Source organism: Xiphophorus maculatus, chromosome 11 (genome assembly GCF_002775205.1).
Source record: "Xiphophorus maculatus strain JP 163 A chromosome 11, X_maculatus-5.0-male, whole genome shotgun sequence".
In the NCBI taxonomy this organism is placed as follows: domain Eukaryota; kingdom Metazoa; phylum Chordata; class Actinopteri; order Cyprinodontiformes; family Poeciliidae; genus Xiphophorus; species Xiphophorus maculatus.
Genome location: NC_036453.1, coordinates 1,859,561 through 1,882,268, shown reverse-complemented (window position 1 = coordinate 1,882,268; position 22,708 = coordinate 1,859,561). Strand labels below are relative to the sequence as shown.

At 41.5% G+C, this 22,708-nt stretch overlaps 1 protein-coding gene across 2 annotated transcripts; it reads left to right on the top strand.

Moving 5' to 3' along the window:
- Window positions 1-206: 206 nt before the first annotated feature.
- LOC102235904 (serine/threonine-protein kinase A-Raf-like) lies at window positions 207-22,592 on the top strand. 2 transcript variants are annotated; one of them, XM_005802174.2, is made up of 16 exons: window positions 207-290; window positions 3,983-4,202; window positions 10,995-11,098; window positions 13,034-13,136; window positions 13,221-13,375; window positions 13,769-13,864; window positions 13,966-14,104; window positions 14,197-14,221; window positions 14,294-14,424; window positions 14,509-14,711; window positions 15,426-15,602; window positions 15,891-15,937; window positions 16,360-16,478; window positions 17,352-17,483; window positions 18,416-18,550; window positions 19,629-22,592. In XM_005802174.2, exons 2-16 carry the CDS (start codon window positions 4,095-4,097, stop codon window positions 19,767-19,769), a joined length of 1,815 nt encoding a protein of 604 aa, XP_005802231.1. In that variant the 5' UTR covers window positions 207-290; window positions 3,983-4,094; the 3' UTR covers window positions 19,770-22,592. The 2 variants fall into 2 exon arrangements, with proteins under 2 accessions (XP_005802231.1, XP_023197728.1); XM_023341960.1 differs by having other exon boundaries at window positions 14,197-14,424.
- Window positions 22,593-22,708: the final 116 nt, after the last annotated feature.

The window sequence follows — 22,708 nt, the reverse complement described above, 5'->3', positions numbered from 1 at the left end:
CTACGTTTATTTTAACGTAATTATTATTAGTAATTATTGAATCTTTTTATTATTGTTAAAGTGTAATGGCGTATGTCTACCTTGATATCTTGTGCTCTAAAATAAGTAGTGTCAGTAATCCACTGACAGCACCCACCTACCACATGCCAAACCTGCGTTTGTCCAATGAAAAAACGCGACCAAATGAACCAGCCAATGGGGACGGAGCATTATGGGTTTTTTTTCCGCTTTCCCCGAACTTCTTGACAGATTCGACTTCAGATTGAGAGCGTTCAAGATGGCTGCTACAGGTAAGAGTTGAACTTTTCTACGCTAATTGTTTGGGAACACCGCAGAGTGAAGCGGTCTCGGTGTTACAGTCGGGTTTATGTCCCGGCAGCTGTTCTGTGTTGTTTTAAGGTCGAATGTTAGAAAAACTCCTTAGGAGGAGAGCAGAGCAGAAGTGAGTAGCAGACTGACGCCGTGGTAAACCCCCCACAGATTGGCTAACATTAGCTGACTAGAACTAGCATCAAAGTGAGCTAGTCACTGAGGGAGAGGATAATCTCACTCAGCACAGCATTTAGCTTGTTAGCTTGTTGCTCGAACTTGGGGGAGTCGGCCAGTCCTATAACTTTGTTTCGCAAACCTACTGGTACCGATATTAACGTTTTCCCTCTTTATTATAAAACAACTTTAAAAGTTATTGGATGGTTAGCTAGACTAGGCTGACTGACGCCCCCGAGAGAAACATGGCCTCCCTAGTCCCTAAACTGGAAATGTCAGAGCTGCATAGCAGGAGGATTCCATGCTAACGTCAGCTAGCATTAGCATCTATTCACAACTAGAGTTGCTTTTCAACAGTGATTTTTAAGGCTCATTCTGGAGGATTTCCAAAGGATTTCCTCCCGTGTTGTTTAGGTGAGCTTCTGGGAGTTAGTCCAACTCTCAGCTGTGCTCATGTTCTCTTGTCGCACAGATCTAAGCTGTCGTTGACACCGGTGTTTTCCACTTTGACACGCTTCAGAGTCTGAAAACAAATTTGGTTAAGACTCTCACAAGTCGCTATCTAAGAACCGGTGTGATGCAAATGAGTCAAAATGTTAAAGCTCCTGTTGAACATGAGCTCTCGGGTGACAAATTGTCATCGTTATGCAAATTGTTCCGTTTGGCCAGGTTTGTTTAGCTTAGTCTTGTCAAACTCCAGTCCTGAAGGGCCACTGTCCTGCAGTTTTTAGATGTGCAACAGGTACAAAACATCGGAATCAAATAGCTTAATTGCCTCCTTATTGTGTAGATAAGTTTTCCAGAGCCTTGCTAATGACCTAATTATTGTATTCAGGTGTGATGCAGCAGAGGCACATCTAAAAATCTAAAAGTTGCAGGACACCGTCCCTGCAGGACTGGAGTTTGACACTTGTGGCTTACAGGGTTTTTACTTACTGATGGGGAGATGCTGTAGAATAATAACAAGCAGGAATAATCCCTCAGGGAGTGAATCGTGCTTGTTAGTCAAGAGCAGACCTGTGTAACCTGGTTGTTGTTATAATTACACAAAATGTCTTTTTTTGTTGTTGTTTGTATTGCTCTCTACCTGACCGAAAAGCTGTCATTGTTTTGAATGTGTTACTTTAAGAACAGTAGCCCCTCCTTTTTATTTCTTCTTCTATGGTTTTGTCTTTAAAATGTTTGCGTCCCTTAGGCCCTCCCCTTTTGTCATGTTGTCCTGCGGGAGAGGACTTGGAGCGGGCAGCTTGTAACTATTGTTTTTCTGTTGGATATTTTCGTCAGAATAAATCTTTGAAAGCCAAACAGAGTCACGGCCTGACTAACATCTGATAACCAGCACAACGCAGAAGGGATCCGGTTACACCTGTATATGTTTTAATTTAAGAAAATCTCGCTATTGTGATATTATTACTAAATGTTAACGATATAAGTGATGAATCCGCAGTTTGTCTCATCTGGTCTTCCACCTCTCTTCTAGATCCTTAGCATCTATGTCACTTGTGGACATTTACTCCATCCTGTAGGTTTAATATGACACCTTTATATCATCCAATAATATTACATTGCAATCAGTCCTTTGAGATATTATTTGTGCACAGATGTTGTCATGGCAATATATTCAGGATTGTTGAATAAAAAGCGACATCACACACTGTGTGAGAGGCAAATCCATCACACACTGTGACCAGCAGAGTTAGTGAACATCCACTCTGATGATCAGCTGTCAGGATTTCATGGAGAACAGAGCTTCTTTCATTGGTTGTACGTCCTCACTGCCTTTTTAAACACCTCGTTGATGCTCAACATGTGTTCCCACCATAACTACTTAATCACCAGACAATGTTGCTTCCAGGGTGACCTGCTGGCTCTGGCATACAGTTTTAGCTTCTCTCCTCCCTTGGTCAAGTGTAAAATTATCCAATTCTGGTTGGCAGCAGATTTCTTAATAATAATAATAATCATTTTTGTTTATAATGCCCTTTATATGTCCAGCTAAAATCACTCATTCACATGCTGGTGATTGTAGCTACTATCAGGTGTGAAAAAACATCCCTTAACTACATGTTGGGAAAGTGATTTTTTTTAAACCACGTCTTGCGGATCTTAATTAAAATTCATCAGGCTTCAGAATAGCATAAGGCTGCATATATTTACGTATGAAACATCAGATGTGTTGGTTATGACTCTTCACTGAAAACTACTAAGAACTGTATCAAGTAGAAGTTGTAGCTACTCACTCTTCTGATATTTTACTCCTTGGAAATGCACAGTGGTAAAATAAAAAGTTGGGATATTTCTGTACATTTCTCTACTTTTCATCAGGCCTTTCATGACAGATATTGTTGTGTAGAGCTGTAGCTCAGATGGAACAACTGGAAATATTGTTTACTGAAATAATCTCCATCCACCGCTGTGTTACCAAAACAAGGCTTGTGCTGGCGTATCTCTGACAACTACTGGCCATGTATTGATCAGGCACTGAACTATATGGTACATATTCCCTGACACACGGGCATATACATGTTTCTTTTTGAATTTGTTACATAAAGTTTGGATGTGTGTTTTTTTCCCAGTTTTATTTTATCCTCTATGTTAAAGTTAGATGGTTATCACCACCACGTTTGTGTTTGAAAACCCACTTTTCTTACACAATTCAATGAGAACCATATCGAAGAGTGTGAAGCAGCCCTGTCCCTCCCCCACCTGTTTACTACTGGTCAGCTGGCTGAAAGAAAACTACACTGCTGTTTTAAACAGAGCTTTTGCATTTCATCTCAATTTTATGCTGTAAAATTGTTCCTAATTTTGCATTAGATGTTCTTAAATATTTGGTTATTGTCTAACTTTTTACATCCATTGTTTTTGCCAGTACAATTCAATAACATTTTTAAAAATGTATTTGATTAATTTCTTTATTTGGTGAACAATCTAACAGAAGTCAGTGCATTGTATGTTTATCTGACATAGGATGGTCAATCAATTAAAAATATTTAAATTATTCATAGTTAATATGTGATTAATTAAAAAAATTTTAAAACCTTTTTAATGTTTTTGAAAACGATGTGAACAGCATATGGTGATGATGTATTTCCATGTATGTACAGCCATGGCTAATTAAGATACGTTTGGAATAACGCAAAATTAACATGTCATAAGATAACACTAGAATTAATTAAGTTGACTTCCTAATATTGTTCAAATGTCTCCAGTCTAATGGAGAGAATCATGCAGAAACCCTGGTTCTGTCCAGCAGCTCACTGCAGCCTTTTAACCAGCTCAGATCTCCTGAATATTCCTGATAATCAGTGTTTAAGATTAAATATCAAAGTAAACCTTCTGCTTGTAATGACCTGTTGGGTATGTTTCAGCAGCAGCAGGGAATTTAAAGCAGCTACATTATCTAAACTTTGGGTTTTTACATTTTTGTGAAGCTAAAATATAAAACTAATGTTCTCAGTAGTTGCAGCTAAACTGAAGTGTGTGTGTGTTGCAGGTCCAAAGTAACAGCCTTGCCCACAGTCCCCTGTGCATGCGGCTCTCTTAAGGTTGCAGCATCCTCAGTTGTGTGCCCCCCAACCCTGCCCCCGCTCCTCCTGCTTCTCATCATGTCCTCCACCTCCTCTTACTCGTCGTCGGGGGAGACCAGCCCGGAGGATGTACCCCGTGGTGGTGGCACCATCCGAGTCTACCTCCCCAACAAACAGAGGACGGTGGTGAGTTGACTGGCTCTGCTCTGACTTTAATCTACTTTATTCAAATCAGTGCATTATTCAAGTTTTTTTTTTGTTGTTGGTTTTTTTTTATGCTAGTTTTATTTAGTAAATGAAGAGTGAAAATATGCTCAATGGTGTTGGGGTGGCTGCTGCCAGTCACATTTCTGTGGAACAAATGATGTGTTTGTTGAAAGTGTGATTAGTCACACAGAAGTCGACATCTTTCACAACATTACATACAGTGAGTAAGCTAGTGGGCAGCTGGTGTCAGATGCCGCAGATGGTGCCTGGAGCTGTCCTCCATTTCTCTTGCATGCAGATAGCAATTTATTCTTTTCATCTTTTAGTTTCAGTGTCAGACCAACGGGTCTCATTAGTACCCGTTGTTCTTATTTTCTCCATCCGTCTTTAAGTTAGCCAGGCAGGGCCTCACAGCCTCAACATGTTGTTTCCTATTTTAGCCTCCAGAGGTAGGATCACAGCTAGGGGTGCACCAACAAATCGGCCCTGATTTCCTTAATTTTGGGAGATCAGTGATTGGCCGATGCTTACATGTGAAGCTGATCTTTTCCACTGATCTGATCTATCTCAGCAAAGATCTAAACATCAGCCACTGTCCTCTTCTGCTTTGAGTGACAGACCGGCCTACCAGGACAGACTGTGAACATGTCTGCATGTTCACAGTTAACAATAGTCACCCCACTGTTGCCAACTCAGCAACTTTCTTGCTATATCTAGCAATATTTCACACAAAAAAATCAGTATTGGCCAAAATTTGATTCAGCAGATCAGGCTTCATAAAGCCTTCAGCGATCGGCCAGAAAACTGCAATCGGTGCACCCCTAAACAACTTAATAATTCATCAGGAATATGTCATCAGGAAATGTTCAAACAGAAACTTTTCATTACATTTTAATGTTGCATTAGGCGTTTTTATAGCAGTAGCCAGAGCAGTTGTCTCTAGGTTTGTTCATCATGGTGGTTCAGTGGCTCATAAAAACTAGACCTAGTTCCGCTACCACAAAGTGAACTTCACTCTTTACTCTTAGCACCAGCGTGAATCTCCATTTTATTCTGAGTTTCTGTGAAGGAGTCACAGTCCAGACAGTTTAACCTCACACATCACATCTTTTCCTCAGTATCCCTGCAAACATTCAAAATATCAGCTCAAAATGACCATGTTAGATTGTGAGGGATTAGCAAATACTGACGATCTTCCAAAGCAGTGAAATTGTGAGATCGTCTATGAAGTCCAGCTCTATGCTCTTTGGCTACATTCACACTGAAGCCTGAAGTGAGCCAAATCACTTTTCTTTTTTTTGCCCTTATGCAACTTTTATTTGAACTTTTCATGACAGTCTGAACAACACAGATCAGATTTTTAGACTTGGTCACTTGGATATGTGGTCCTAAATCTAATACACATCTCAGGGTTTCCCCCAGAAAACTGTCTAAGCCAGGCGGTAGGAGCTCCAGGACCGACCACCAGGGGGCCGCTGTGTTATTGTGTTAAAATGATGACGGTAAATGTAAAAATATTACTGGGTATTTGTGTTACTGGAACACATTGTTGACAACACTTAAACATGACAGACAAAAAAGTATAATTAAAATAAATTATACTTTATATTAAGTATAAAGTATAATTTATACTTTATAAAATATACTTTATAAAGTTAGCAGCTGCTTACGGGCCCCCAGACCTCCAGGGGCCCTATAAATGCTAACATTTTAACATTTATTTATTGAGAATGACAATGTGTTAAATTTGATTTACATGCACACATTATTTTTGTTCATAACGATACATCATTCACTGTACATTCAATGCGCACTTCTAAAAGTTTGCACAAATGCTGTTCATATTGAGTTTGCACAAGCAGAGCAAGCACTGGTTTTTAAACCTAATCGGTCACTGCAGTTGTCCAAATTAATCCCCCTTCATTAATTCCCCAGTACTGATAAAATGAAACAAGATACAATATATTTTTAAATGAGGCCTACCTTTTTTAAAGAGAAACTCACTCCAACGACTTTTCTGGGACACAAAAAGGCTAGATAATCCACCTCGTTTATGCTAATACTGCTCGCCATCGCTCCTTCTCAGTCTACACCAAACCATGCCCACACACACTTTAGCTCGAGGAAAGTCCATCCTGATTTGATGAATCCTGTGGGAGCGGGCTGGTCCTGGGATGACCAAAATTAGCCCCAATGAGCCTCAAAACGAGGGGGGCGTGGCTAGACGCCTGTCAATCATTCTGAGCCATGACAGACAGTAACGCTGGCTGTCAGAATTAGCCCTTCGGAAAGACCCAGGGATTTTCCTCTGGCGGTTTGACACCAGGTTTGTTGAAAAGTTAACAAAATGCGATGCATTATTTATAAAACGTAGTTATTTTAGGTAGTTATTTTTAAGATGTTTATTTATTTTATTTTTTTTATTTTGTTTTACCCCTCCAGGGGGTCTTTTGTGGGCTCTAGTGTCCCTTATAAGACAGTAGGCTGATAGGAAAGGGGGAAGAAGAGGGGGGAAGACATGCGGCAAATATCGTCAGGTCCGGGAGTCGAACCAGTGACAGCTGCATCAAGGACCCAAGGCCTCCAAACATGGGTCGCGCTATCCCCTACGCCACCACGGCATGCCCTAAGATGTTTATTTTGACAACTTTATTGTAAATGTCATGGAGGGCTTAGCTCTACTAACCCACTTATAAAAGCCGTCTCTGGTCCTTACAAGGAGTCAATATAAATGCCAATACAGGTGAATCTGCTCTGCTAGAAGATATTCCAAATCGTTCATTTTGAGTGAGAGGCAACGTGCATGATCAGTACCAAGGTAAACTTCAGAGATACAGCCGGGTCAGAGCGTGAGACGCCAACCCACAGAGGCACCAACAGTTGGATTGGTGCACCCCTGCCTTCACATTCTGTGCAATCCATCAACTATAAACCCATCTTTCTGGAACGACTGCAGTCCACCAGTGAATTGCGGATGGAGTGCTGCGAAAACAAATGCAGTCCAGATTTACTGGTGCATAAAAAAGCAACAAGTAACGCTCAGTCTGGTAGGGGACAATAAAGCCTGGCAGCCCGCCGGGTTTATAGTACAATGAGGGAAATCCACTGTATTATCTTATCTGTGTCTGTACGGCCAGGTTCGAGCTGTCCGACCTGATACTCAACAACTTTAAAATGCAGATCGGAACTATGGAGCTACCATCTCTGATTACTCTCTATAGACCAGCCAGAGTAATAAAACGATGGGCCAGGCCTCCATTTATTGTGCCAATAAAGCAAGCCTACACTGTAAAGCTTTATCCAGGTGTAAAGCACTCTGAACTTCAAATTTCACAGAGCTCATTAAAACTGCTTGTATGATCCTGATTGCTGCCAAGTTTTCTTCAGAAAGCTGGCTGCAGTCATTTCTCCCTGGCAGACAACATGCTGTGTGTTGGTTCAGAGATACTACTGCTATCATTAATATCTTAGCTTTGCCATTGCCTTCCTGTAGAACTCCAGAAGTCTGAGCTTTTTCCCCTTTACTTGGATTCCTCTAGTAAATTTTCTACTGGGCCAATCAACAAACAGAAAGAGAAGTCATAAAGGATGACGTTAATTTTCTGCGCTGTTTTAGAAGTATAGTCTGTTTGTAGTTTTAGCGGAAGATCTGTCTGTCTGTCTGTACAGTACAGACCAAAAGTTTGGACACACCTTTTAATTCAATAAGTTTCCTTTATTTTCATGACTATTGACATTGTAGATTCACACTGAAGGCATCAAAACTATGAATAACACATGTGGAAATATGCACTAAACAAAAAAGTGTAAAACTGAAAATACCCCTTATATTCTAGTTTCTTCAAAGTAACAACCTTTTGCTGTGATTACTGCTTTGCACACACTCTGCATTTTCTTGATGAGCTTCAAGAGGTCATCACCTGAAATGGTTTTCACTTCATAGGTCAACCTGCCCTGTCAGGTTAATAAGTGGGATTTCTTACCTTATAAATAGTCATGAAAATAAAGAAAACCCATTGAATTAGAAAGGTGTGTCCAAACTTTTGGTCTGTACTATATATATATATATATATATATATATATATATATATATATATATATACTGTGTATATATATAAAATATAAGCTCTTTAACGTGTCTTTGGGGATTACTGGTGCATAATAAATGAACAAACGATGTTGAGCCTAATGGGGGCTCAGCATCGCCAGGGTGTAACTAAACCCTGGTGGCTCGCCAGGCTTATAACACGCTGAAGGAAACCCAGTATGATCTTATATTAAAGTGATGTCTAGGAACTGGATTCAGCAGAACATAGAGATTTTTAAACGCCACTCTATGCAGCTCATTGAGCTGCTACTCTGACAGCTCAGAAGAGAACAGTGAACTCATGCTATTCCATTCCAAATCCAACTTGCTGTTAATATTGATGTTCAGTGATTTTGAATGTTTATTTTTCTCTTATGTCTGTCAGATCAACTTGAAAATGGACTGGTGTATTGGACAGGGTGCTCTTATTTTCATGGTTTCCCGGTCTCCAGGAGCTCTCCTCCTGCTCCTGATGACAGTGATGCTTTCATCTGTCCCAGCTCCTGGTTGGTGCTGAGATGGCACCAGTTAATCGGTACCTGACCCAGTTAACTGTATGCATACTAGGTTCTTTAAAAACAGTCTGGATTCTTTACAAAATCTGCTTTTGCATCTTTAAATAAAGACATTTTCCTAAGAAACAGGAACTTCTGTGACAAGAAGAGTGAACTTAATTTCCCCTGATTACGATGAGATTTTTTAAAATGAAAAGTAATGACAGTTCTGTTAGAGCACCCAGCACTGAAACTCACAGTAACTAACATGTTGGTGGCCAAGAATATCTTCTAATACCACTTTTACTGTTTTCACATTTATTTCATATTACCAATTCCTACTTTAACCTCTCTGTTACCTGTTTTAATCTCCGAGTCCAGACTGAAACACAAATCTTCCTACAAACACAGGCCGTGTTGTTGTTTTTGACTTGCGGATGGAAGTCATCTTGGTTTGTGGAAGCAGTTTTACAGAGACGACTCTAGATGTTTTATGCCTGTTCTTCCTGATTTTCTGGATTGTTGTCAGTGATAACGTTACGTGGAAAGTAGAAACGAGTTATTAGCTTCTCATGTGGGCTTCAGAATAGAGCTAACGGGTTCACAGTATGCCCTGGGACTGGTGTTTATTTTCTTGATCTTTGTCATTCAACAAGACACTGACCTCAAGCCCACCTCTGCCGTCACGGCCAAAGGCTTTATGAGTGGTGCCCGGTTGTTTGGGACAACAGTGGTTGTTTTTAGCTTATTGTGTAGAGAACTTTATGAGCTTTAAGTTTATACCAAAACTCTATTTTCAGCAAAGTGTGTTGCATTAAGTGGAGAGTTTGTGCAGCAGAAAGCGTAAGTTAGATGCAAGGCCAGGATCACAGCAAAGAAACTCCTACTGTCTAAAACAATAATCAAGGAAAGACTAAAAATTTGCAAATCATGCATGAGCAGGCAGGATGAGGCCGCTCTAAGATTATTTTTATCAGATAAATCTTCTTCCTAGTTGTTTTGGATGCATGGGAAGACCTTTGCCTAAAGAAGAAAAGGTGATCCCCCCCATGAATCCTGTGTTGTACCAACAAAATGGCTTCCGGATGCAATCAGTCTGCGGGTTGCTTCCCTCTAGGAGAGAGACTGGACTAAGGGCAGATTTTAAGGTTTTATTACACTATTTTGTGGTGCTATTGTCATAACAATAAAAGGGATGAGAAAAACTAATTACTTTTTTAGGTAACTGTGTGGCTGTATGATATGACAATCAGAGCCCCACAAGCACAAATACTGCTCTTGAAAGTCGTTTCTATTTTAATACTGTCCTTTAGGAAATCAATATCATAAAAACATTTGACTTGTATCACTAAACGTCACACAGTTACTGCATTTAATATTTAAAAATTTATTGATACTTGATATACTTTTATTGAACAGTGGGGAAAAAAATAGTAAAAACAGTCCTGACGATATAAACAGTTTTCAGAGTTTTAAACACCATTAACTGGAATATATTGAGAGAACAATAAATCAAAATATTATAAGAAATTTAACATGATGAATGATACAATAAATGCAAACCCTTATCTGGGCATATTGCCAGGAAAGTCCTCAAGATCAAACTTCATCAAAAATATCTGGTCATATTATAAAACAGGTGGATAAACTCAATCCTAAAACTGAGATCAACTTGAAGTAAAAAGTTGATCACAAGTCTATTTGTAAAGTTTGCATGGCTGAGATTCAAAAATATTGGCTATTTTTAGATATCTCAGTCCAAGTATGAAAGTCTAATCCTCCTTGTGATTAGATGTTGGTTCAGGTTTATTTTTCCCACCTTTGCTGTCTGTACAAAATAAACATCCATGCACAAACTCCCTGGTTCATCATTTAGAAATGCACACATAGTTGGGAAACATCTTGTGTGGTAATGTTGCCATGGAATTGGAGCTTGTGGCTGTCTGACATCCCACGCTGTCATCTATAAGAGCTTTGTTGTGGTCAGAGCAGGAATGTAGCATTGTTTTGGCTTTAAAAAGAATCTGCACACTGAAGCTCCAGCTTGGAGCTTCACTCTCAACAACAACAACAACAGCAGCTAACGCTAACTCAATGATCATCGTGCTGCTTCCCAGTTTGAGTCATGTTGCCAGTCGACTGAATGTCAATTTAAGCTTCTGCTGTTGACCTGAGGATTTCTGTTGGCAGGTGAACGTCCGGCAAGGACAAACCGTTTACGAGAGTCTTAATAAAGCGCTCAAAGTGAGAGGCCTGAGCCAAGACTGCTGTGCTGTGTTCCGCCTGCTAGAAGGGTAAGATGTTCTTCCTCCTACATCTGTGACAAACATTACACTGCATTCCTCACTGTCTCCTTAAAAAACCACAGCTAATCTTGTCCCAGCTACATCCACTCACACATTATCCCCCTAAATCATTATTTACATGTAGGAAAAATATTTAAAATATATGCAAGCTTTTTTATTCTTAAAGCTGTTCTATGTAACTTTTATAAACAATATATATTTTTTATTTTTTTTTTTACATATTTTTTAAAAACTGTCATAATGTCCCGTCAGTATAAAATGAAACAGATAATCTGTGAAAAATTCAGGCTCCTCTGCCTTCTCCCAGTGGACCAACAGCCACCTGCAGAAACTTCCAACCAACCAATCAGAGCCAGGAGATGGCCCTTAGCACTGTCAATCATTCTCATACACGCGATTCACACACACTCCCTCCTGCGCTACAACTAGTTCCCCGCACTGGAGCTTGCCATGAATGCTAAGGCTAGTTAGCATAGTCATCAATGATGGCAGCTAAACAGTTTTCATGTAACAATAAATTGTTTTTCTACCATTAGCACACTTGGCAGCAAGTCCATGAGGTTGAGTAACAGCGCTAATAACCCCCCTCCCCCTCCGGTCTGATTGTTTCTGTAGTTCAGCAGATGGCAGTAGGACCACAGGGAGGAGACAGAGGAGCTTAGTTTGTTTCACAGATTATCTGTCTTTTACTGTCACGAGATGGTGACAATTTTAACACATATGCTGTTTTCAGCATAAAGGTATATTTAAATTGTTTTCAGTCATTCAGCTAACAGGCTGAAGTCCATTTACCCTTAGCTTACCAAACACCGCAGCAGATCAATGTGAAGTTGAACGGTTGCGCAAGTCTTTAAAACACAGAAGTAACTGACAGATTAGTAAAGCAACAGCAGTCTAAAGTAATCTTTGCATTAGGTTTGCAGTTATAATCTGAACTTGTGGAGAACATGTTACACGTTACAATCTTTACATTAGCTAAAGATTGTTGCTGCACTTCTGGTGAGTCAGTCTAATGCAGTGAACGCTGCCCAGCTTCAGTCTTTCCAGTGAAAGACACGGAGGACCCACATCTTTCTCCTTGTCGACTCAAACACTAAATCTAATCACCTGATGAGATCATGAACTGATTCATCAAACTAACAGCTGAACGATTCAAACTTGCACCGCAACTGAGTCAAGGACAAGAGTTTGAAGAGTAAACGGAGAAACCAGTTGGTGCCAGGTTGATGTTGGCAAGCCACCAAGCTGGACAGTGATCAGCTAGCAGATGCACCCTTTCCTATGTCTGGCTCTTGGCAACACATGTCCACAGTTCACACTACAGTCTTGTCCAGATTGGGCTAAAACAGTGTTCCTCCATCCTCAGGGCCCACTGTCCTGCATATTTTAGAGCCGGCTCTGATTCAGCACATCTGATTGAAATGATAGTAGTGGCTGAATGTTGTCAGGTGTTGCACAGTTCTGTTATGCACCCATTTATCAGGCTGCCCGCTCATCCTTAAAATGCCTTAAATTTATAAAACAAAATGCAAGTTGGCCTTAAACACATTAATCACAGGTCTTACATTTTGTCATGGCAAAGTTATTTAATCTCATATATTCTTGAATGTAGTCTTTTTTTTCTCTCGACATTTCTGTCAGGCAAAAGTTTGAATCATGCGCAAACATCTTCATTTCTGTACGATGTTTGTTTTCACCACTGCCAACCTATATAAGACTATATGCATTCTGTACAAAAAACTGAAGTTTGGATTAAGGCTGTAGAGATCCATATGCAGTGTGAGAAGCACAAAGCCGCGGCAGAAATTTCACAGTTATGCTTGTTTGTAATACAGCAGCATGCCCCAACCGTCCCCTATATAGTTTTTTTTTTTTTTGGTCAAAACTGTCTGCTGTTCAACATCTTTCTGTTCCTGTTCATAGTCGTAAGAGACTGACGGACTGGGACACAGACATCACCCCTCTGGTCGGAGAGGAGCTGCTAGTCGAAGTCCTGGATGACATTCCTCTTACCATGCATAACTTTGTACGTACCTGGTCAGAATCGCAACATTTCCTCTTTCTGCTGTTCTTTCAGAAGCGAATATCTTGGATGTGTTTGTTTTCACAGGTACGGAAAACTTTTTTCAAACTGGCTTACTGTGATTTTTGCCACAAGTTTCTTTTTAATGGCTTCAGATGTCAGACATGTGGCTACAAGTTTCACCAGCACTGCAGCAGCAAAGTCCCCACTGTGTGTGTCGACATGGATACAGTGAGCAAACGGTGAGTTTTACTTACTAGTAAGTCATCATCAGGTCTTCAAACTTGTCTAAAGTTTAAATTGACCAGATATTTACCCTTTTCCTGCTGGATTTTGAGGGTTTTCTTGAGACTTTTGACTGCACTTCTCTTTCTTTTCATGAGGTCACTCTCCAGATGTTTGTATGCATATAGTTTTCATGCAAATGCTCAATAATCCTAAATGGAAGTTACTTTTATTTTATGGAAGAGCCTGACACTTGAACAAATCCCACACAACAAATAGAAAGAAATGTACTTGCCTCAGCTGTCTCACTACCCATATACAAATATTACTCATTATCTGTTGCTGTTGACCCATCTATAGGCACAAACTTGTTGCAAATTGTGTTTTTGTTCTCTGATTGTTTTGTGCAGGTGTGACAGCAATTCCTGCACAGATTATCCTCAGATACTGTTGCCTGAGAATTCGCCATCGCAGAGCAACCTCGCCTTAACCCCAGAGCCTGCTGGGTAAGCTCTGGACCAAACCAGATGGATTGAAATCAAAAGCTTCTGATGTGTTAAATTGACTTTAACACAAAAACTGTTTGTGTTTTCCGGAATGGTTCCAGATCAGGCCTCCTGTCCCCGACCTTTAACTTTCCAACAACAGGTGGAGACGGCCAGTCTCTACAGAGACATCGCTCCACCTCCACCCCCAACGTCCACATGGTCAGCACAGTGGACATTACTAATGTAGTCATCATTGAGGTCAGCTTTGTTTGGACGGTCCTCCTGTACATTAAAGCAATGTGTATCTTGAACTGACCAACATTTAATGTTCTTTTATCCAATGTTTTTAGGAAACACTGAAATACAACACGATAGGTAAGCCTCCTCAAAACATCTGCTCTGGTTTCATTCTCGTCTCATCCTTATCGGTGTTATGTGTCCCCGCAGGCCCAGAGCCCTCGCCCAAACCCCCCACCAGCCCACCCTCCTCTCTGGGCTCCCCCGGACGGAGGCTGCAGAAGTCCCCCTTAGAGCACAAGGAACGCAAATCCTCCTCATCCGACGACAAGAAGAAAGTGGTATGTTGTCTCCAGCCTGGTCCATGGTTGTCCTCTGATGGGGGGGGGGAGTAGAGAGTAAAGGGCCGCTTTGTGTTGCTTCAGCACCGCGGAGGCTACAGAGACTCTAGTTACTACTGGGAGGTCCCCTATCGAGAAGTCACCCTGCAGAAGAGAATAGGCACGGGTTCCTTCGGGACGGTCTTCAAGGGCAAGTGGCACGGAGACGTGGCCATCAAGATCCTGAAGGTTAAAGAGCCAACGCCTGAGCAGCTGCAGGCGTTCAAGAATGAAATGCAGGTCTTACGGTGAGCAGCCATGTGGTTCATATTCAACATTCAGTACTACTAATGCATCCTGTTGATTTCTGCTCTTTGGGGATAGGCAAAAAATTCCTTTTATCGATGAATCATGTTTTTGAAGATTTCATTTTTGAAAATCTGGATTTTTTTTTTTTTGGTAAGACTTTATGGATGTGCATAAAACTGCCATGACACTATTATAAATATGACATGAAACCTGTCACGAACATGAAGGACGCTTCATGAATGTTTATTACTGTTGTCATGAAGTGTTATTTGGTAAATATTGACACTTTTAATGGACTTTAGATGCAAATTTTAATGGAATTTTGCATTTAAAGTGTCATTATTTACAGAATAATGCAAAGTTGACACTTTTGTCATAATGAAATAAATATTTTCATATGGCCCTAATATTCCAACTCACACAAAGGACATTTGAAATAGAAGTCATTTTTGGAAATATTTTTGTCATTTGTAAGAAAATTTTATGCAAAGAAAGTGAGAAAAAAAATTATTAAAATAAAATCGGGTATGAGAGAAATTAAAGCTGTATCGCCCAGCCCTGCTACTATTAGAATGGTCTTTGGTTGATCATAGACAGTGACGTGGTAAATCTGACTCTGATGTCCTCAGTATGAACTAACTCTTAGGGATCCACTGACATCCAGTGGATGAGATGAAGGAGTTTCTAACATGGTTACTATTTGTGCTTTGCAGGAAAACCCGCCATGTCAACATCCTGCTCTTCATGGGCTTCATGACTAAGCCCAACTTTGCCATCATCACCCAGTGGTGTGAGGGCAGCAGTCTTTACCGCCATCTGCACGTCACAGAAACCAAGTTTGACACGATGCGTCGCATTGATGTGGCCAGACAGACGGCGCAGGGCATGGAGTAAGACATTCAGATGACTTTCCACTAACGCGTTTTAACTGAGGGAAGTCTGACTATGAGAGGCACCCAATGTGTCTTTCTCAACAGATGATCAGCTTTATGTGGACATCAAATTATTAAGTTTAATAAAGTAATTGAACTTATCATACAGCTTTTTGAACAGATAAAGAGCAACTAGGAAACAGAAAGTTGAATTTCCATGAAGGGATGTTTGACTCCGGTCAGTGGAGTGAATCCTTGTGAAGATTTGTGGATTTTATTTCATTCTGCTCTTCGTCTCTTCCATAGTTACCTTCATGCAAAGAACATCATTCATCGAGACCTGAAATCAAACAGTATCCTTGCTTTGTCAGTGTTGCCCTTTAATAAATGCATGTTTGTGTTTCTCAGTTTAGCTCAGAGTTCAGCAACTTCTAAAGGTTCAAACAGGATTAAAATCATTTGTTTGTAAGTGATACAAAAAAAAGAATAGTCATTGTTCAACCATACTTTGTTCATTTGACCTCCACATATTTCATTTGACATTAAACTAATATGTGGAACTGAAGGTAAAATGTTCTTCATTCTTGTTACGTGCTGACTAATTTGACATTTGAAGTTTTGAGCTTCAACAAACTTTCCCTTGGTGGTTAGTTTCCCCTGTGACCCTCCCCCCACCCTCTTACTGCTTTAAATATCTGCCTGGCTTTTGTGGTATGTGATACAAAGATCCTCTGCACCACGTGTCTGCTGGACCGTTTCTCAGCTCTGCTGCCAGATATTTTCCTCCACGAGGGCTGGACTGTAAAGATCGGTGACTTTGGCTTGGCCACGGTGAAGTATCGATGGAGTGGCTCCCAGCAAGTAGAGCAGCCCAGCGGCTCCATTCTCTGGATGGTAAGCTCTTCATAAGCATGATCCTGTTAGTCATCTCACCGTAGCTAATGCGTCAGCTTCACACTGGCTCCCCTTCGGCCAGTTTTCTGGATAAATTAAAAGTTTTATTATGTTCACTTTTTTATTATTTTAAAATAAAGCAATAATTTTCAGCACTGCCTCTTTGTTCATCAGAGAAAATTTCCTAAAGCAGTAAAATCCTCCTGGTTGTTATCAGACACCATGGTAACAAACTGCGACCTGTGGGAGTTGCATCACACTTCCTTTAGTAGAGTTCAAAGGTCAGAAGGGTCAGGGCTTTAAATAGCTGCTGTTTCCATCTCAATATTTCATATTGAACTTCCTGAAGTGTTAAACTGTGAATTCATCTGGTAACTACCCAGGAGCCTTAAGACGCCTTTATGTGATTCATTCATTACATTACATTACATTCATACATTATTATTCATTATTACTGTTTGGACCATTACTGGACCAGAGGTGACGTCACACTGTGTGTGGAGGTGATGAGTGTGTTAACCAGGATTTCACTGTTTTAAAACAAAAGAAAACATAATTGACATTTTAAACTGTTAACTGTGGGTAACATCACTAATTAGAAAAACATTTGTTTCACTTCAAAGTACTGGTGCTTCACCATGACAACCAGTTATTAACAGAATATAAAGCAGCATAAATGGCACCGTAGATTTACGTCCACATCTACTCTGATGTTACTGTCAGTGCAGGCAGAACAACAAAGCCTGCACTGATCCTCTGCTGGATTCTCAAGATGGCCGCAGCATTACAAACAAAGGGATTCTGCTCTCTTTAGATGGCAGCTGCTACGTCTGCTAACGTGTTGCTGCTACGTTTTCTCCTGCTGCTCTCCAGGCTCCCGAGGTGATCCGGATGCAGGACAGCAACCCGTACACCTTCCAGTCTGACGTTTATGGTTATGGGGTGGTTCTGTTTGAGCTGATGTCAGGAACTCTTCCTTACTCCAATATCAACAACAGAGACCAGGTTTGGTGCCGACACTTCACTAACCCAGAGTTCTCCCGCTGCCGGTGTCCTGCATGTTCTAGCTGTCCCTGGTTCTGTCCATAAGTCGTGATTTGACTTGGGTGTTCTGAACCAGGAAGTATCTAAAACATGGAGGATTGTGGACAGTGTGCCTAACTCAACACCTCACAGATCAGGTCAGCCTAATGTTCTGATTAGTTGTGTCCATCAGTGGTTTTCTGCTCCTTTGCTTGATGAGAGCAATGCTAAACAACACAGCAGAGGTCAGATGAAGGAGCTTTTTGCCCCTCAATGCCAAATCAGAGTAGTCAACTGCTAAAAACACTTTTAAAGCTTAATTCTAATATTTGGAATATATTGGAGGAGTGAGCAATATAATCTTAAAGTAACAAATTGTATTAATTTGCTTTATCATTTCAAAGCAAAGTGGTGCTCAGAATTATTGTTCGAGTGTCAAGCTCTTGTGAAAGACATTTTTCCTTTCACAAGAGGAGCATTACATCTTTCGCTATGATGCTCTACTTGATATTCATAAACTTGTTTTATAAACTGCTGTGGGTTTTACTCAAATGTAAAAGAGTACGGTGCAAGAAGGATGGAGAGAATACAGGATTACACCCTCGAAGTCTGCTTCTACAGAAACAGAGAAAAAAACAGAACTGAGAAACCATAGTGGTAAAATATGCATAATTAATTAGATCATCACTGAAAAGTACATGATCTGAGTTCCTACAAGATGTGTTTAGTTATATTTTCTATGCTAAGAGTCTAATTGTTGCTTACACAGCATTTCATTATCTTCCCAGAGGTCAGTCGTCTGCTGCTCTTCAGTACGACACAATGAACCTCGAACTCTGCAGCCGCTTCTTCAGTCTTTCAGCACATGCGGCACAGGCTGATGTATGTTCATTTTTCTTGTCCTTGTGCTTCAGATACTGTTCATGGTGGGGCGTGGTTACTTGTCTCCAGACCTTGGTAAACTGTGCAGCACCTCACCCAAGTCTATGAAGAGGCTCATCATCGACTGCCTGAAGTTCAAACGGGAGGAGAGGCCCCTTTTTCCACAGGTGGGTCAGAGAGATGGATGCTTGCTGCTAAAATGAGTACTAGCATATCATCCCGTAAATTCTTCAATGTGATCATTTCAGTGTATCTAATGAAAATATTACAGTGCGATTATTATTAAAAGGACATAAGGGATAGACCTCCTAGACTCTCCGCAAACTTACAGCACTTAAAGCGTTTTGGCTGAATCTTTTTCTATCTTTGTTGTGATTAATGAATAATTAGAAATTAATTTATTACTAAATTATACTGCAAATGTTGCAGCATCTGGAGATGGATGCAGCATGAACAGAAAGCCTGCACATACTGTACATCTACATGTCTTTATGTGAAAACCAATATTTTAGAGCTGTTTTTTAATTACATTTTCTTAACCACTTTTGCCCAACCCTAACAGAGGCTATGAAGCAAGGGTGTCCAAAGTATGGCCTGGGAACCATTTGTAGCCTGGGGACTGATTTTGTGAGGCCCTCAATTGGAACAAGTTTAGATTGACCTTCCAGCAGGTTAACTCTAAACCTTAAGCCAGAGCTACAGCGGCTGTCTGTGCATCCTTAAAAAGTCCTAAATGCATGTATTTAAAATTAAGTCCTTAAAAAGTCTTAAATTCATAAAAAAAAAAAAAAAGTAGGTTGGCCTTTAATATGTTAATGACAGGGCAGTAATTTTGTTGTGATAGGACTATTTAACCTCATATATTCTATTTAGTGTTTTTTCTTTGTTTTTGTTCTGGCGGGACAACAGTTTGAGTCACGTACAGACATATTTGTTGCTACTGCTAGCTGCTAGTGTAGACTTGCTAGCTAGCTTTTTGCATCTATCTGCAGTTGACTGGACAATGTTAGTTTTCACCACTGGCTCACTTCTGTTACCAGCTCATACGATGCTACATGCATTCTGTGTAAAAAAACCCCAACAACTACGGATTTGCTGCTGCCATATGGCTCTTTTCAACACATGAACAGTCCAGGTCCAGGGTGACCCCGGACTGTGAAGGACCGGAGTCCTTCACAGTCTGTAGAAAACTTGTTTCCTTAGCATCACTGAATTGTTTCTCTATGTGTGGTTGTGTCCCTCCAGATCCTGGTAGCCATTGAGCAGGTGCAGGAACTGATGCCAAAAATCGAGCGAAGTCGCTCGGAGCCATCGCTTCACCGGGCCGTCCAGGCCGAGGACCTGAACCCACTCCTGTTCCACACCACCAGGCTGATGCCCCTCTAGGCCTCCTGCGGCCCCGGCTGAGACGCAACAGCGTTCCTGTGCATGAGAGGACACAGCTGGCTCTAAAGACAGAACACACACACCCCACCCCCACCCGGTACCCCGCAGAGCCCCGGAGCCGCACAGCTCAGTACCAAACTCTACAAGCAACCGCAACACTCTGCTTAGTGTGATGGTGAACCTTACCACACCACACAAAGACCTGATGCTAAAGAATAGGATAACCCAGAGACACACTGCCTGCGACGCAGAGGGAGGGGCTTCTGATGCAGGGATGCTGCTTCTCGTTTCCCTTAGTCAGACCAGAGGAAGCTAGAAGTCAGGTTAACAACCCAGAGCTGCTGATGTTCTGACACTTCCTCACTTTATGACCAACCACCCAGCTCAGTCGGGGGTGGAGGTCTGAGGGGTGAAAGCAGGAACTCTTTTCTTAGAGGATGACAAATGTAGTCTTAATAGGAACCTTTTGTATGTACTGTTTTGATCAATATTTGAACACAATCACCAAACCAGCCAGTCTCAGGGCTGGGAGGGAAGCACTGAGGAGGTTCAGGTGAACTGGAGCTGACCTCCAGGTTTGTAGGACAGTGTCCTGCAGAGGTCAGCCAAATGGGCCCCAGCAGCCTCTTCCCACCTTACTGGTGAAGGACAAACTGGTAGTCCTGAACCACACCAGATCAGGTTTTAAATAGCAGGCCCCATGAGCTTGAGATGCGTGGTCAGAGTTCTGACTGGGAGTGGAGCCATGGTTAGACCGCTGCATGCTGAGGCACAGGAGGTCTGCTCATACCTGACCTCTCTCTGGTAGCTGGCTGGAGGGGTGAAGAGACGGTTGTTGTCCTTGTTCCTTTGGGTTGTGTGAGCTTCCTGCACCTTCTGTTGACAGACGCAGCCAAGTTCTCCAACAGGTTCACAGCCAGGTTTCACTCTGAACTCAGGCGGCTCCTTGGTGTTTCCTAAACTTAGGGTGAAAGTTTTGGAACCTCCATGAGTAATGACACGGTATCCAGGCAACATGTTGGTCTTCTCAGGCTGCTCGGGCCTCTCTGTTGACCCTGACGGTTCACCAGGGCTCAGATAGTCGGACTAAATCAGAGCAGCGGATGAGATCTGTGCAATTGTTTCTGTTTTGGATTGGAAACCTTAGTGGTTAAGAAAATTGAATCTTTGGCTAATATTTCTGTCTGCTGATGCCAGAACCAAACATAAGCCATACTTGTTGCCTGCTTCGGCCTGTCGTTGGCGCAGGCAGCCAGCAGGGTGCTGACTGCATCATCATCAGGGTGCGTTCAGGTTCAGTCAGTAGCTGTTCTGCCATCGCCTCGTTGCTCCTTTTCCTGCTGGCTCAGCACACACCTCTCTAACTGCTGACTACAGCTCGGTGCCTTGGGGTTTGATCTGCACCGTGATCTATGATGCTGCTGCTGCTGCTGCTGCTGCTGAATTCAATTCTGCTTCAGTTGACCTGCCAGGCAGCAGCAGGTCAGTGTGCGCCATCTGCTGGATCACACAGTAAACTACAGCCTGCTGCAGTGGTGGTCCTGGTTTTCAATGAGCTCTCAGCCCTGACCTTTGACCTGTGCTGGAAGTTCAGGAGTCTGTAGGCCTGTGAAGGAAGCGGCATGTCCTGGTGTCTCCTCAATTCTCTTCCCCCAGATCATTTTAATTCCTGCCACAGTTCCCGTCACTCTGTACTTCACAGCTGATTAGAAATGACTCCCATCGGCCCGATGTTCCAGAGGTCACCGCTTTCTGATGCTAACATGTCTCCTGGTGTCGAGTTGAACGAGCAGACAGCATTTGATCCACCATGTTCTGATGGGGCTGGGTCCCCCCAACTCTGGATGCTTCCTCCTTACTGGGCCAGAGCCTCTTTCTCCTCATTATTTTTTAATCTTTATTGAACAAGAATGTACAAAGCAAATAGCACATCAAAAGACATTCAATACACAAATAAACAAATCTAGGAAAAAACAACTAAACTAGATAATTTTTTTTATTTAATTAGAGGCTTCAGGAAACTATTTTTGTAATTAGAGAGGAACATGCTGCCTGTGTGTGTTCGTGTCCTGTGGATGATCTGGTCTGTGACCTCAGCTAGCCTCCCGGCTAACACGGTACCGTCTGCTCCTCCGCCACAATGCTTCTCCTCATGAACTCAAACTAGTTAGCAACATTTAGCTCATAGGAGCTTCACTACAGAACAGTTGCTGATAGCAACGCTACGAAACTGTACAAGTAATTTATGTGGTGTGTGGAAACTTGATCCTGATCAGGGATGTTTGAGTAGAACTTGAACGTCGGACCGGCGCGAGGCTGCTGAATGAAACGAGCTGCTCTGTAACTTCCTGTTAAAACAGTATGTTTTTTTTTTTTTTAATGTGATTCCATTTTAGAGACAAACTGTTCTGTGGCACAGGTCCTTCTCTACTCATAGGATCTCACTTATGTGTTTGCTTGCAATAATTCTGGCTCAGTGTTGCAATATGGCGGCGTCTGGCTCCAGCCGCTGCTGCTCGTCTTATTTATCTGAAGCAGGAAGTAACGGCGACGGCCCTGTTCCAGTGGATCTGCAGGGTCCCGCGCCTCGTCTGAGACACTGTGCTGCATGTGGAGACTCACTGGGCGGGGTGGACCAAACTTTACACAGCTGTTAGTTTCATAGAGTTAAAGGAAGAGAGAGCTGTATCAGTAGTTTCTTTATTTTGTCTCTTCATATCTTTTAGGTGAATTGCAATACTGTTGTTTCTGCGGCGTCAGGTGTTTTCAGTTTGCAATAAACGGTGTATTCTGCTGTGTACAGTTACATTTTTTTAAATTGCAGAAATTGTATTTTTATTTTTTTTTGTCTGATGGTTTTAAACAGAACAAAAACAATTTTAAAATATAAATGAAATTCTAGTATTTTTTCTAGTTTTTTTTTTTTTTCTTTTTTTGGT